The sequence below is a fragment of the Amborella trichopoda genome, chromosome 4, assembly GCF_054954075.1.
Source record: "Amborella trichopoda isolate Santa Cruz 75 chromosome 4, AtrichopodaSantaCruz75HAP2 v2.0, whole genome shotgun sequence".
Lineage (NCBI taxonomy): Eukaryota > Viridiplantae > Streptophyta > Magnoliopsida > Amborellales > Amborellaceae > Amborella > Amborella trichopoda.
In genome coordinates this window covers 1,221,712-1,236,125 of record NC_142339.1, presented here as the reverse complement: position 1 = coordinate 1,236,125, position 14,414 = coordinate 1,221,712, and the positions used below count along the sequence as shown (strand labels likewise).

The window sequence follows — 14,414 nt, the reverse complement described above, 5'->3', positions numbered from 1 at the left end:
GGTGGGGAAAACAGTTCAGTAGTATATATATATCTATATATAAAAGAAAATACTACGCAACGCTTATAAGCGAAAATGAACAGTAATTTTGTCTGCTTTCATGTCTAAAGTTTATCGCGCGATCACGATTGTTCGATAGTGTTTCATTTTTTTTTCTACAAATCCGAATGATTTAAAATTTTGAGCATGTATTCATAAAAAATAGAGGAATATTTGAAAATTATATAAAAAAAAATATTTTACATGAAAAATATTGATCAAAATACCGAAAAAGATTTGGGGGTGTTTTGGTCAATTTAATTTTTATAGATAATTTTTTTATATTTTTATTAGATGCGTTTCAGTAAGATGTACATAATTTTTAAATTTTAAGTTATTTCGATTTGTAGAAAAAAAATAAAAAATGAAACACTTTCAGACAATCGTGAACGCGTGATGAACTTTGAACAGTTATGATGGTAGGTAAAATCACTATTTATTTTTTCTTATAAGTGTTGGAAAGATATATATATATATATATATATATATATATTATTTTTATTTTTAGATTTTTTGGGATGATATTTGTATAACGTGTGCCATTAACAATATCACTTCGATTCCTTACAATGAGCATTTGGAACCAACTCCTTGCAACGAGCAGCCTATTTGTTTAAGACCATCTTGATTCCTTACCATAAGCGGTTTGAAACTAATGGTTTTTACAACATCGATGTTTTATACCAAGCCATTCTAAATTACTAGTTCTAAATGGGGTTATTTTGAGAAAAATAAAACACACGAAAAGAAAGATGAAAATGTAAAATACAAGAGATTGTCTATAAAGAGACTATTTATCTTTTGTACGTAGAGATCATAGTCATTCTCATTCATTAGATGTCAAATTGGATGGTTTGAGATGAGTTATAAAATCTGAGAAGTTTTTTTAGAACTTTGTATTTATTCAATGATACTATTACAATTACTCATTTAGAAATTTAAGGGACAAGAATGATTATGACATTTAGTATAGGAAATCGGCAGTTCAAATTCTAATCGGCGGGTTAGACACGGTTAGATCGGAATGAAGGACCGGTTTTAGTGCACTGGTTGGGAATTTAAAATAATAACAATAATAGAATAAATAAAAAACTAAAGGATTTTGTTTATAATACATTTTTTAATTTTTTTTTTATCATTTTGGCAAAGATTGGAAATTGTTTTGACCATTAATACTTATTTTTATATTTTTTTTGAAAAATTTCAAAAATGTCCTTGGATTCAAATCGATTTTTTAATATTTATTTATTTTTCATTAATTTTCAATTTCATTTGAATGTGTTTTGTTTAATCATGTTGTACATATACTTTTCATATTTTATAAGATATTTTTTTTTAAACACTTTTGTGAATGCTTGGGACTTGTCCGGTAACAATTTTCGGCTCCTTGTCTAGTTAACCGTTCTAGTTCAAATTTTCTTACAATGGTACCTTCCATGTACAAAAAATAAATGATTTATTTGTAAATAATGCCATGGTTAAAATAAAGCTAGGGCTTTATTAAAAAAAGTTAAATCTCACCTCAAAGCTCATTGGAAATTGAAGTTATCACGTTGAAAGACCTTCACATCAATCATATGAGCCTCGAACCTTGTTAAAAAAAAATGGATTTTATGCTTTGAAAAGAGTATATATTGTAACACATTATTTAAATCGTCAATTTTCATGTATGTGTGAGTTATATTATTTTTTGAGCTACAAGTTTCATAATTAGTGGTGAAAATATATTTTAGAGCTATTATAGGGATTTCCCATGCCCAAAGTGTTTTCTAGGCGCAGTTTCAAAGTGAGGTTTTACTTTCTTCGTAAAACTTGAGCATTGCAAAAACCGAAATAGGAAAACTTTATATGAAGCTGCAACCTTAATGGTAGAAATAATGTTCTTGTAATTTACACCGTTCATCTTATTTGGAGGTGCGATAGGTGTAGATTTAACGTTATCTTAAAATATGTATTATCTTTTTACAATTTTTTAAAAGACATTAAGTTATGTCATTTATTTATAAAGATCCTATTTCTATAAGTAAGGTTCCAACCTTTACGGACTACGTTAAAAGAGATTTGCAAAAATTTTAAAAGTTTATATAACATTGCAGCATAATTAAGGTGAAGCTAAAAAATCCATCACAAAAGATTTTTTATTGAAGTTTGAAAACCGTCTAATCGTTGAGATGGATGAATATGAACAAACAAACAAAGATTTGGTGGGGCACCTTATTTTGACTAATGGGAAAATAACGTATACCTCCTCTCTAAAATTGTTGTCCGAATAACCCCTTGGTTCCACAAAAAGCCTTTGGAACCCCCTAAGGTAAACACAAAACGATAAACCTTTTTTAGCTTTTCCATTGTCCAGATTATTTAATGGGATTGTATACAATAAGACCATTTATATGTGATAGAAGGTGGTAACAATTTTTACAACCATTTGATGTGATAACTTACATGTGTCACAAAGTTTGATAAAAATTTTTGGTTAATGGAATAATTGCAGCCACTCAATTTCACATACAATGGTCATGAGTGTTGTGACAACCTTGTATCAAAGGTAAATAGTCTCATTCTATACTTTCTTTTTATTGAATTTATCATTCTTTTAAAAAAGAAAAAAGTTTATCTAAGGTTGCAACATTAAAACATAGAATTACAAATGCACCTCAAAAATCCATTGGAAAAAGTTGTTTTAATGTTGAAACACTTTCTAATTGATCATCTCGACATCAACATGTAAGAATATGAAAAAGAAAAGATTTTGATTCCAAATAATGGTGCATCTTGCAACACATCATCTAGACCGTCTATTTTCAAGATTTTTCATATATTTATAGATCTACTTGATTTTAAACCATTTTTCGAAGTTTTAAATTGTATAATTTATATATGAAAATAGATTTTCAAATAATCCTAAGAATTTTTTACACCAAAAATAGATGTTATAATAAAATTTGGAGGTGCGCCTTAATTGGATTGTTTAAAGTTGTAACCTTATAGAAACACCTTTTAAAAAAATAAAAATAAATAAACAAACCCATTACAAAAAATGGAGTTTGTAATGCATCTTTTAACTTTCTCATAACATGAGAGAGATCAAGCAAAGAGCAAGAGAACTTTTCGGGATTAAGATAAGAGAAAAGTTTATATAGAGCTGAGGCTCTAAACAATCAAATTCGAGCCTACCTAAAAAATTTCACTAGTTGTTTTGGTGCTCAAATATCTTTAAATTAATCATCCTTGACATCAAGATGCATAAAGGTGAGAAAAAAATGGATTTCAAGTTTTAGAATAGTGTATTTTGTAAAGCATTTTTGGACCGTCAATTTTCAAGATTTTCAAGTTTTCATAGATTTGTCAATCCACACTATTTTTTAAGCTTTAAACTTTATAAATAAATATAAATAATGGGCAATGATTTTCATGCAACCATTGTATAGTAATACGATGTAACAATCTTAAAAAACCATCTTATGGCCATTGGTTTGATCCAAAATTTGAAATATACAATATATTCATAAAAATTGAAAACACAACCTAGAAAGTATTTTTTTAGCCCAATTAACATAGGCCGTCCATTTTGGTGAGATGCTTAGATTTAAGCTTTAGAGGGATTTTTTTTCCTTTCCAATTTTTTTGGATGGCTTTATTATCATTAAATGAACAATGTTAAAAAAGGAAAAAATGAATTTGAGTTTATAAAGGCTAAGATCTTGAAATTCACAAAATGAATAGTCTATATTTGTTTTTGGAAGGGACTCATTTTGACCATATCTAGGGTTCAAATTGAATTTATTTTTTTATTTTTAGATTGATTATTGAGATAAAGAGAGTGTGTGTGTAAATTTTGTGGCCTACAAATACCACAAGCATAGTTTTCTAGAAATGTCGTTGCATTGTACTATGATACAGCCATTGCATTGGATCATTGCTCTAAAACTATATTTTAAGGCTATCACATATTTTTAGTATTGAAACCACATTTCTCAATACTATTTGAAGGTAGGCTCTATACAAACCTGTTGGCTATTTGAAGCTAGGCTCTTGACGAACCGCATCCTTAAGATAATAAGGAGATTAAAAGAAAAAAGACGAGTAAATTATTAAATTTAGACAATAGAAAAAAATAAAGAAGGGATTAAATGCACTTTTTAAGTTGAGATTTTATGATATTCATAAGAGGAGGGGTTTATTTGGAGGTTTCATGATATTCATAAGAGGAGGGGTTTATTTGGGATTAAACTTTTACAGGGAAATTTATATTTTTTTTCTCGTTATAATTTAACGCTCCAACCTTATGAAAAATACACCCAAAGTCAAAAAAAGAAACAGAAGTCCATTTATGTGCAGGGTCGTTAACGCAATTTCCAGCGAAAACAATGTCAAATCTGATAAATAGCCCAACCTATTATGTGTACTCTTTTGTTCTGAACCTTCTCCTCTCTCTCTCTCTCTCTAAACTCGGAAGATTTCATGGCCATTCTCTCACTTCTTCCTCCACTTCCTACTCCTTTCCAAAAATCCATTTCACTTCTTTGAGTTCTCCCCATTACTGCCATGCCTCAGTTTCTCTCTCTAGCCTCGCCATGACGAGACAATGGATTGAAGAGTCATCTCAGAAGTTAGGGCATGTACAACCGAAGATATTCCCTGGTAAATCTATCAGAAGCTCCATTTCTCGGACCTTTGGAACCAACAATGGCTCCATGGTTCCGATGAGGTATCTTCTCTCTAGAGGTCGATTCCCTGAGCGTTTTAAATGCTTCTACCACGGTTGAGGTTTAAAAAGGGCATTGTATTCAGCTTCCACGACCTTGCGTACAGAGGTTCGAGCCCTATATTTGAGAATGGTCCACCAGTTAGGGTTTCAGAGGTAATCCCTAACCCTGATGCTTGGTTAGTTAAGGTTTTATGCACTTTGTGTGTTAGGGTTGGTTGGTGTTCTTCATTGGAGTCCAGGCTGAAACATTTCTCTAAAGCGTTGAACCCTTTGGTCTCTTTCGAGGTTATTAAAAGATTGAATGACCCCAAGTTATCATTGAGATTCTTCGATTATACGAATGCTGAATTGGGTTTCGATCACTTAATAGAAACTTATAAGTGCCTTATAAAAATTCTTTGTCATGGTGGATTTCCTGAGAAGGCGAATGAAGTTTATGTGGGCATGAGGAAATCAGGTCATTTACCAAATAACTGGGTCCTTGGTTTGTTGGTTTCTAGCTATTCAGAAGCTGGTAATTTTGATGGTGCAATGAGGTTAATTATACAAGCACTAGAGAATAATTTCAGGCCCAATGTCGTATTGTGCAATAAATTTTTGCATTTATTGATTAAGATGAACAATATAGATGAGGCTGTGTATTTCTTCACAAACCATTTGAGAAAGAACTCGATTTTCGATACTTGCTCATATAACATTATTGTAAAAGGGCTATGCAAAAGGGGAAGAATTGATGAGGCATGGATGTTTCTTAAAGAAATGAAGGCCTTTGGTTGTTCTCCTGATTTAGTTACATATAATACCATTATCGATGGGATGTGCAGGGTTAACCATATTGATAGGGCTTGCGGGGTGTTAAAAGAAATTCATCCAAATAATGGTTTTGCCCCCGATGTTGTATCGTACACAGCTGTGATAACAGGCTATTGCAAGGCAGGGAATATGGAAGGGGCTGAGAGGCTCTTTGCTGAAATGCTTGACAATGGAATAAAACCCAACACTGTAACTTTCAATGTTCTCATTGATGGTTATGGAAAGTTGGGAAATATGGGGCGGGCAAAGTCGTTATTTGAGCAGATGAGTGCTCAAGGGTGTTTTATAGATGTTGTTACCTATACCACTTTGATTGATGCGAATTGCCGGGGTGGGCTAGTTGATGAAGCTTTGAGGCTTTGGGGAGAAATGGGGTTCCGAAAAATTTCTCCTAATGAGTATACTTTCTCAGTAATTATCAATGCTTTATGTAAGGAAAATAGAGTATCAGAAGCCTATGCTCTGTTGCTGCAATTAAAATGCCGAAATTTCGTTCCTGAACCGTTTACTTACAATCCCGTGATAGACGGGTTATGCAAGGCAGGCAATGTGGAGGAGGCGAATCACATTGTGGAAGAAATGGAGGCTAAAGGTTGTGAACACGATAAGTTCACATATACCATTTTGATTGTTGGCCATTGCATGAAAGGGAGAGTGGTTGAAGCCATTGATCTTTTCCATAAAATGTTTGATAAACGCTGTTTTCCTGATGCTATAACAGTAAATTCTTTGATAACTTTGCTTTTGAAGGCTGGTATGCCCAATGAAGCCAGCCAAATTGTAGCTATGGTGTCAGAAAACAGGCTCAATCTGGATTTAACATCCTCCAGTTCAAGACCGATTCCTTGTGCACTGAAAAGAATGGAAATTCCAGCAGCTGCTTGACCAAAGAATGTCATGCAAATTGTATCCAATTCATTGAAATCCATTCAAGTGAGTTCCAAAGCCAAAGTATGACTCGGATTCTTGGTTTAGTGCAAGCACCGCTTTCAATCATTGGTAAGGCCTAGCAAGTTAAAACTGAGATTTTCTGTACTAGTCTTTTGTTTTTATTGAAAACCTCCAACTTGAAACTATGACTTATACTCACTTCTCTCTCTCCCTCCCTCCACCCTTTGTGTGTGTGTGTGTGTGTGTGTTATGTTTTTTTGATAAGTCACGAAGTTTTAGAAGTTAATTCAAGTGTATTGTGATGCAGACAAAATGACTAATGTTTTTCAATCAAAACCTTTTAGCAGTTGTCTGATGGGTTGATATTAGGTTGGCCTGTATGTGAATGGATACCTAAATTTGTTATGTTCTGTGGTTATATTTTATTTGAAAAGACACTATTATACATGTGATGTATTTTTTTTTTTTGGGTGAATACATGTGATGTATTTATTCATGACTTGGTCACTTCTTCTTGCTCTAGAGTAGTCCAATGATCTCACATTCAAGTTAAATAATTTGGTCGAAAAATAAGTCTTGGTCATTTTTTATTTCTAAGTTCGAAAAAAAAAAAAGCAACTTCAAAGAGCCTCCAGATAGGTGCCAAATGTATTGGATTTTGATGGGGAAGAGGTGCCAAATGTATTAAATTTTGATGGGGAATAGGTGCCAAATGTAATGGAATTTGTGGGGAGTTTACATTTGATAATGACTTCTGAAAACTGGTATGAAGTATACTGGGGTGTCTCTTTTTTTTTTAGGGAAACGTTGACATCATGTTGTCAACAATAGCCTCCTAATAGTTACCTTAAAAAAAATAATAGCCTCCTAATATTATTGGAGAGGAACCTAATTGTTATTTCACCCTTGAAAGGTTGATGTGTGAACGAATGGCATGTAACATGGACATTAAATGATTGCTAATATAATTATATCTTGTGTTCAAGGTCATAGGCGGCATCCTAAACCGGCACCAAAAAGTTCTTTTAAGTGGTCAGACTGTGAGACATGTGAATGATAACCACCAATGCTGCTTTCATTTCTTCTTTCCATTCTCCTTTGCAACTGAGGAACCAACCACACCAACTGATATGCACTTGTATTGTTAGGCTCTTATCCTCAGTTGAGCACTTGGTACATTATTTGATGTCTATTTCCTTTTATTGCCCTAATCTTCTTAGAATTGGCAAATGCACATCTCCTTCTTACATTGAGTGCATACAAAATTGGCTAAAATATGTTGCTTCTTCTAATGTGATTGCTATGGCCTTAAGAGGGACTCAGAGATCACTTGCACTGTCGTTCACAAACATCATTTTTTATCCAATTTTCCATATAGGTGTTTCCTTATATTTATTTGATATGGAAGGAAGCCGAGACGTCACTATGCTTCTGCTGTATTGCTGATGTTTGATTAGTCTTCGTCACTATGCTTCTGCTGTATTGCTGATGTTTGATTAGTCTTTGTTGCTTAGAGTGACATTTCATCTTTGATGCTTAGAGTGACTACATAGTGCCATGGCCCAATGATTTCGATGAAGCATTCTGTATCAGGGCTGCAAACCTGGCATTAGTTTTGGATTATATATGAAAGGAAGTTTAAATTTCCAATTACGACCCTTGTGATTAAGAAGTGGCAGAGTAGTACTGTTTGGCATTCTTTGAAATGAACACACTTAATTTGGAAGCATGACCCTGATATTTACCTCTTTTGTTACTCTTTTTCCTCGATGTTTTCCCATCTTTTATTTTGTTTGCATACAATTTCTCTATCCGCATTGTTTCATTAAATATTACTTCTTTAATTTCCATATTTTGTATACTTGGTGTGCTTATTTTGCACGTGCACATGCACACCCATGCGCAGGTGCGCATGCACACAGATACACAAAGGCACTGAAAACTCAAAACAGATAAACATATCAGCTGAATGTTTTATCTCTATCTATGACAAGTTTGGTGAGCGTGGAGGGTAGAGTAGGTTTTCGAGGAAATTTTCCAACTGGTCCAAATAATATCTCCTTTGACGACACATGTGGCGTGAGGGCAAGAGCATCGCGGATGGCCTGGCCAAACAAGGAAGCTTCAATGAGTGCCTTGTTAGCCTATGTAATGCTTGTGATTTCTGTTTTCTTTTTTAGTAACTTCTATTTCTTAATAAATACATACGAGCTATACATGGTCAAAATCCCTTTTCAGGGATCATATGCTTGAAGGCATCTTTCATCTTTTGGTAGTGCATCCAATTAGTCAGTAGCTTCCCTATGTACATGCTGAAAAGAGATTGCAGCAAAGTTGGCGAACTCTATGTCATAAGCCTTCCTTAGAATGAATGACCAATCGATGCCTTATATGACTGTTGATCACATTAAATGGATTTCTTTTTATAAGCAGTGTAGCCTCTATCATCTAGCTTCATCATGTCCACTACCTGAATCACAGTGCAAATTTCTTACACAAAAATTCATCCTGAAATAAACCAGTGGCATATTGACACATGCTGAGCCAGATGTTTCACTGATGCCAAATGTGATCCCCTTCAATTTGAACCTTTTAAATACCATTTTCACATGCCCTATCTGTTCAAGTTGGAAGCTTTGCTACCCATCATGGTTCTTGGTTCTCTTATAATATCCTCTACCCTCTATCTAGGGCTGCCAATGGGTCAGAAGGCCCAGCCCAGACAGCCTGCCCTGCAAAACTAGGGCCTGGACCCAAGGGCTGGGCTAAGGCCAGGCCACCACAGCCCAAAGGTTGATCTGGGCCAGGGGTTAGGCTAGGGCAACGACACGGCCAGCCTGGTTTGTCCCTGCCCTTTTTTCCTTTTTTTTCTTCTCCAAGTTTATTTGCCCTGGCCCAGCCCTGATAGGAACAAGACCAAGCCTAGGCCTGGGTCTCTTCAGCCCATCTGGGCTAGGCTCGGGCTGGCCCTATAGGGAGACCAGGGCCGGCCCGTTGCCATCTCTACCCTCAATGCTCTAGACTCTTCCCCGTGACCCTCTGGTGAGTTCTAAACTCTTCTGTACATCCTCTGTCCTTTAACCTTCCAAACTTCGTGTTTTGCATTAATGATTCGGACCCCATTTGTCTCACCGGGAAGCAAGTAAATCTTAGCTATCTAATTGGATTATAGAAATTAACCACTGCTCCCGTTTATTTACTTCAATTTGAACTGATTTCTGGGGTTCTCCAAATTGATACCTGAGTTTATAAAAGAGGGAAGCGACAACTGACTATTGCCCTTGTTTGTAGTTAGTAGTTTTTTGAGTCTTTGTTATTCTGTTATTCTTTTGAGAAGCTCAGATTACAGACAAGTGGAATCAAGTATGCTCTTCCATTCTCTTTTGATAGTGGGAATCAAACTAGAAAGTGGATTTGTGTTCTCTGTCCTGTTTTGCAACCTTCTAGCACTGAAAAGAAACATCCGCTTCTGGGTTTAACCAATACTCTTCTGCCTTTTGGTCTTAGCTTTGTTTCTACAGGCTGCTAATATTGAAGGCATATTGGTAGAAGCAATTAATCCATGGTGGTCTAAATTTGTTTTGGTGGATTATGCAGGGAAATGCAATTGAGAATTGGCGAGAAATAGCGCCCATAAGTTTATGGTTGAACTCACTGAGAATTGGTGAGAAATAGCGCCCATGTGTTTATGGTTGAACTCTTTCAAATGAAGACGTGATTGAGCTTCTTAGAAAGTATCCGTCTCCAACCCAAGCTGAAATAGCTCTAACACTGTTCTGAGACTGGTGCTTAACCCAGTACATGAGTTTCAGATGATATGTAAAGCGGCAATTATTGTAAGTTACAACAATTTTGGTTGGGTAATAGTACACCTTGCTCTCTCTCTCGCTCTCACACACACATGTCCTCGCAATCCAATTAGGTAACAATGTTGATCAATGCCCAGTTCCATGACAAGAAGAGATTCAACACTCTGGTGTTTGATCAAAATGCACTCCTTGTTTCTAGTGGTGGAATAACTTTTGCCTTCTGGGTAGCTCAGGTAGGAGAAAATCATAAATCTCTGATTTTCATATTCTTATGGATTTTGAAAGTCAAATATCCTTGTCTATGATTTTTTTTTCTATTATTCGGAAACCGATTTTAAAATTCATGAATTCCCAGCAATGATTATCATTTCTATTGTTTGGTAATCAAATATTCATGGATCCTTTTATTTATACCCTTCCAACCTATGATTAGGTTTTTGGGGAATTTCCAAAAGACAATTTTAGCGAAATCTTTTAATTTGTTATTTTACTATGTATGACTCTTATGTATTACTTTATGGAAAAAGTTTATATAAGTGCAAGGCTCTAAACAATCAAAATAGGGCACACCTCAAAAATTTCACTAGGAGAAATTGTTTTGATGCCCAAATTGATCATCTTGAGATCAAGATGCATGAACATGACAAAAAAAAAAGGATATCAAGATCAAGATGCATGAACATGACAAAAAAAAAAGGATATCAAGTTTTGGTGATAGTTTATCTCATAATGCATTTTTCAAGATTTTCAAGTTTTCATAAATTTGTTCGATCTATACTATTTTTTAAGCTTTAAATTTTATAATTAGACATGAAAATATATTTTAAGGCTATCAATCGTAAAATAGATACCCTTAAGATATTTTCTTTAGAGGGTGAATTTCTGGAGCATTAGCTTATGGTATAGTATAAGCAATATTGGACCATTTATCTTTGGTATAAAGAATGCCCACGTACAGCCTTGGTTTTATACAATTCGCACTCTAGTTTATTAATAGATGCAAAAATATTCGTAAAATGGATACCCGTAAGATATTTTCTTTAGAGGGTGAATTTATGAAGCATTAGCTTATGGTATAGTATCAGCAATATTAGACCATTCATCTTTGGTATAAGAAAATCACAATCAAAATTAACTATTAGATGTAAAATCAACTGGCTATAAGTATCTTATTGACAAGGCTCAGTTTTCAAAAAAAAAAAAAATTGACTTTATGACGTATCTCAAATCGACAGATTTCACATTTAACAGCTATGAATGATTGTGGCAATAGTAAATGGTCTTATGGCACATAATTTTAAAATTGATTTATTATGATAATACTATTATCGTGAAGTACTCAGAGCGATGCAAGTGCCGCTTGACTATCAAATGTCCATCTTTAAGATGGACGTTAAGAAAAAGAACCCGGCCAAGATCTAAAGGACCTGGTTTCTATGCAACTAAGCCTGCAGATGTAAATATGCGGGCCTCTTAATAAATCTATTAGCTCGGATGAAAGGATAAGCGTTTCCAAAAGGAATCGACCGTGAAAGGCTAGCAAAAGAATGATCTGGATCAAAACAAGTTTGTTTTCAATTCGAGAATGGATCAGGCCCAGGCCGGAGAGGAACACCGGGCTTTGCAGAGTCTTTGATTGGACGAGGAGCCACAATAGAACAATTTACCGAAGAAAAAGTCGATGAGGTGAGGAGCACCTCAATTCGTTAATCCGGCTCACTTTAAATCTCCCTCCACCCAAAGACCAAGGTAGAGCGAGGGTAATGGTGGTTGGAAATCTAGCTCCGCCAGAAGAAGAAAAAAAAAAACAAGAAGAAAAGGAAAGGAGGAGAAAATCACGAAGAAGAAAAGAAAAGAAGAAGGAAAGAAACATAGATAAGAGAGAAGCAGGTCAAAGAAAGATGAAGAGGAGGAGGGAAAGCCATGGCTCCCTTTAGCGGCAGTTCCATGAAACCTCTGGTGCACCCCCACTTAGCCCTTTTAAGAGTTCAGACAACAGCAGTAGGACTGCTCTTATCCCTACACCCATTCCAAATTAAGAAACAGTATTCCTGCATTCATGAATAATGGAATTTTGGAGCTCCATTTCAAAGAAACTGCCTCAAACTCTTAGCACTTGGCCCGGTACAAGCTTAGGCTGGCTTTGTAAGAACCAGAGCCGGGTTTGAGCCCATGCTGGCTGGCGCAAGCCAGGCCCATTGCCAGGCCTGCAAATAAAATAAATTTTTCTCCACAAGCCATCCTTTTAATGATGGATGGCATTTATCTGAGTCCTCAACTCACATGTGCATGTGTACCCCCTTTCTAAAGTTCACATTAACGTGGATTTTGAATTTAAATTTGGGTGAAGTTTGCCTAAGGTTGCAATCTTAAACAATCAAAGACGCACTTTCAAATTTTGTAGTGAGATGCAATTTTCATGTCAAAAGTTTTTGAACCAAAAATCTATTTTCATCTCTAATTATAAAATTTTAAACTCTAAAACTGATTCAAATCAAGCAAATCTATAAATATATTAAAATATTTAAAATAGATGGTCGTCCAGATAATGTGCTGCAAGATGTACTTTCTTTGGGACTTGAAGTCTTTCTTTTTTCCATAGTTACACATTTAGATGTCGATATGACCAAATAGATGGTTTTTCAACATCAAAATAGCATTTTTTAAAGAATTTTTTCCTTTGAACTTGGGTGAAGTTCGTATAAAGAGTCAACCTTAAACAATCAAATTAAGATGTACTTTCTAAATCTTGTTAAAAGGTGCAGTTTTTACCACTAAATATGAAACTTAAAGTAGAAAACATATTTAAGGTTGAGCAAAGTTATAAACATTTTAAAATTTTAGAAATGGTGGTCTAGATAATATGTTACAAAATGCATTATGTTTAAGATTTGAATTTATTTATTTATTTTTATTTTATTTTATTTTATTAATTATACATCTTGAGGCCAAGATGATCAATTGTGGGATTTTTTTACTTTGGAACAACCTTTTGGGATGGATTTTTAAGGTGCATCTTACTTCTACATTATAAGGTTAACACCTTATATAATTTTTTTCTTCTAAAATTTTAGGAGATTCATGATCTAAGCATTGGTGATCTTGAATATGAAAAAAATAAATTTTTACATCTCAAAAAGTATTTATTAAAAAATGTGATCTTGAATATGAAAAAAATTAAATTTTTACATCTCAAAAACTATTTGAGTAATGATTCTATGAGAACCTCCAACATCCATGTGAGTAGGACCCCAAATGATCACCATCAAATTTTGTACAGATATCAAGAAAAGTCATGTCTCATATCCATGTGATAATTTTTCTAAAGATCTGTGTCAAATTTAATGGTGATCTTTTCGAGTCCTACTCACAAAAGTAGGGGATCATAATGTCATTTCTCAAAGTATTTATTAAAAAAAAAATTATACCATTTATTTTGGGTTCCATTCTCTCAAAGTATGCGACCCCTCACTCGTATAACACTTTTCTTTAATGATATTTTTAGGGAAAAAGTTTACATGACTTTTTTTTTTTTTTTGGGTAAGTAAGACTTTATATGAAGTTGACCCCTTAAAATGTTGATATTAGAAAATGTTTGAATTGATCATCTCGGCATCAAGATGTATTGAAATGGAAAAGGGAAAGATTTCAGGTCCCAAAAACAATGTCGTTCAACACATTATTTAGACCATCAATTCTTAAGATTTTTCATATATTTTTAGATTTGCTTGATTTGAACGATTTTTAAAGTTTAAAAGTTTGTAATTAGAGATAAAAATAGATTTTTATATCGTCCTAATAATTTTCAACACTAAAATTGTTTCTTATTATATACCAAAAAAAAATGCATCTTATGACTAAATTTGATGGTGCACTCTATTTTAAAGAAAAGTAATAAAGAGACTATTTACTTTTAGTACAAGGAGGTCACGATTATTATCTGTCAAATTTCAAATCAAATCAAATGGTTATAAATATACTTATAACAAACTCAAAACGCAACAAATTTTTTTTAAAATTTTATGACACACCCTTTGGATTAAAGATAGATGATGGTTTGCATAAGCCTGTAACTTTAAATAATTGTTTTTTAAACTTTGTGAAACAGCTCAAGTTATCTAATTAGATATCGAATGATCAAGATTAATTGT

The 14,414-nt window shown here is 33.9% G+C and overlaps 1 protein-coding gene across 2 annotated transcripts; it reads left to right on the top strand.

The window, feature by feature from the left end:
• The first annotated feature begins 4,316 nt into the window (after nt 1-4,316).
• On the top strand, nt 4,317-10,335 carry LOC18439472 (Pentatricopeptide repeat (PPR) superfamily protein). 2 transcript variants are annotated; one of them, XM_088864205.1, is made up of 3 exons: nt 4,323-6,562; nt 8,361-8,602; nt 10,052-10,335. In XM_088864205.1, the coding sequence occupies exon 1, from the start codon at nt 4,790-4,792 to the stop codon at nt 6,446-6,448; it is 1,659 nt and encodes a 552-aa protein (XP_088720331.1). In that variant the 5' UTR covers nt 4,323-4,789; the 3' UTR covers nt 6,449-6,562; nt 8,361-8,602; nt 10,052-10,335. The 2 variants fall into 2 exon arrangements, with proteins under 2 accessions (XP_011625316.3, XP_088720331.1); XM_011627014.3 differs by lacking the exon at nt 8,361-8,602 and having other exon boundaries at nt 4,317-6,562.
• Nucleotides 10,336-14,414: the final 4,079 nt, after the last annotated feature.

Excerpts from the sequence above, each read along its gene's own strand:
- LOC18439472 (XM_011627014.3), top strand. The coding sequence starts at position 4,790 with ATGCTTCTACCACGGTTGAGGTTTAAAAAGGGCATTGTATTCAGCTTC.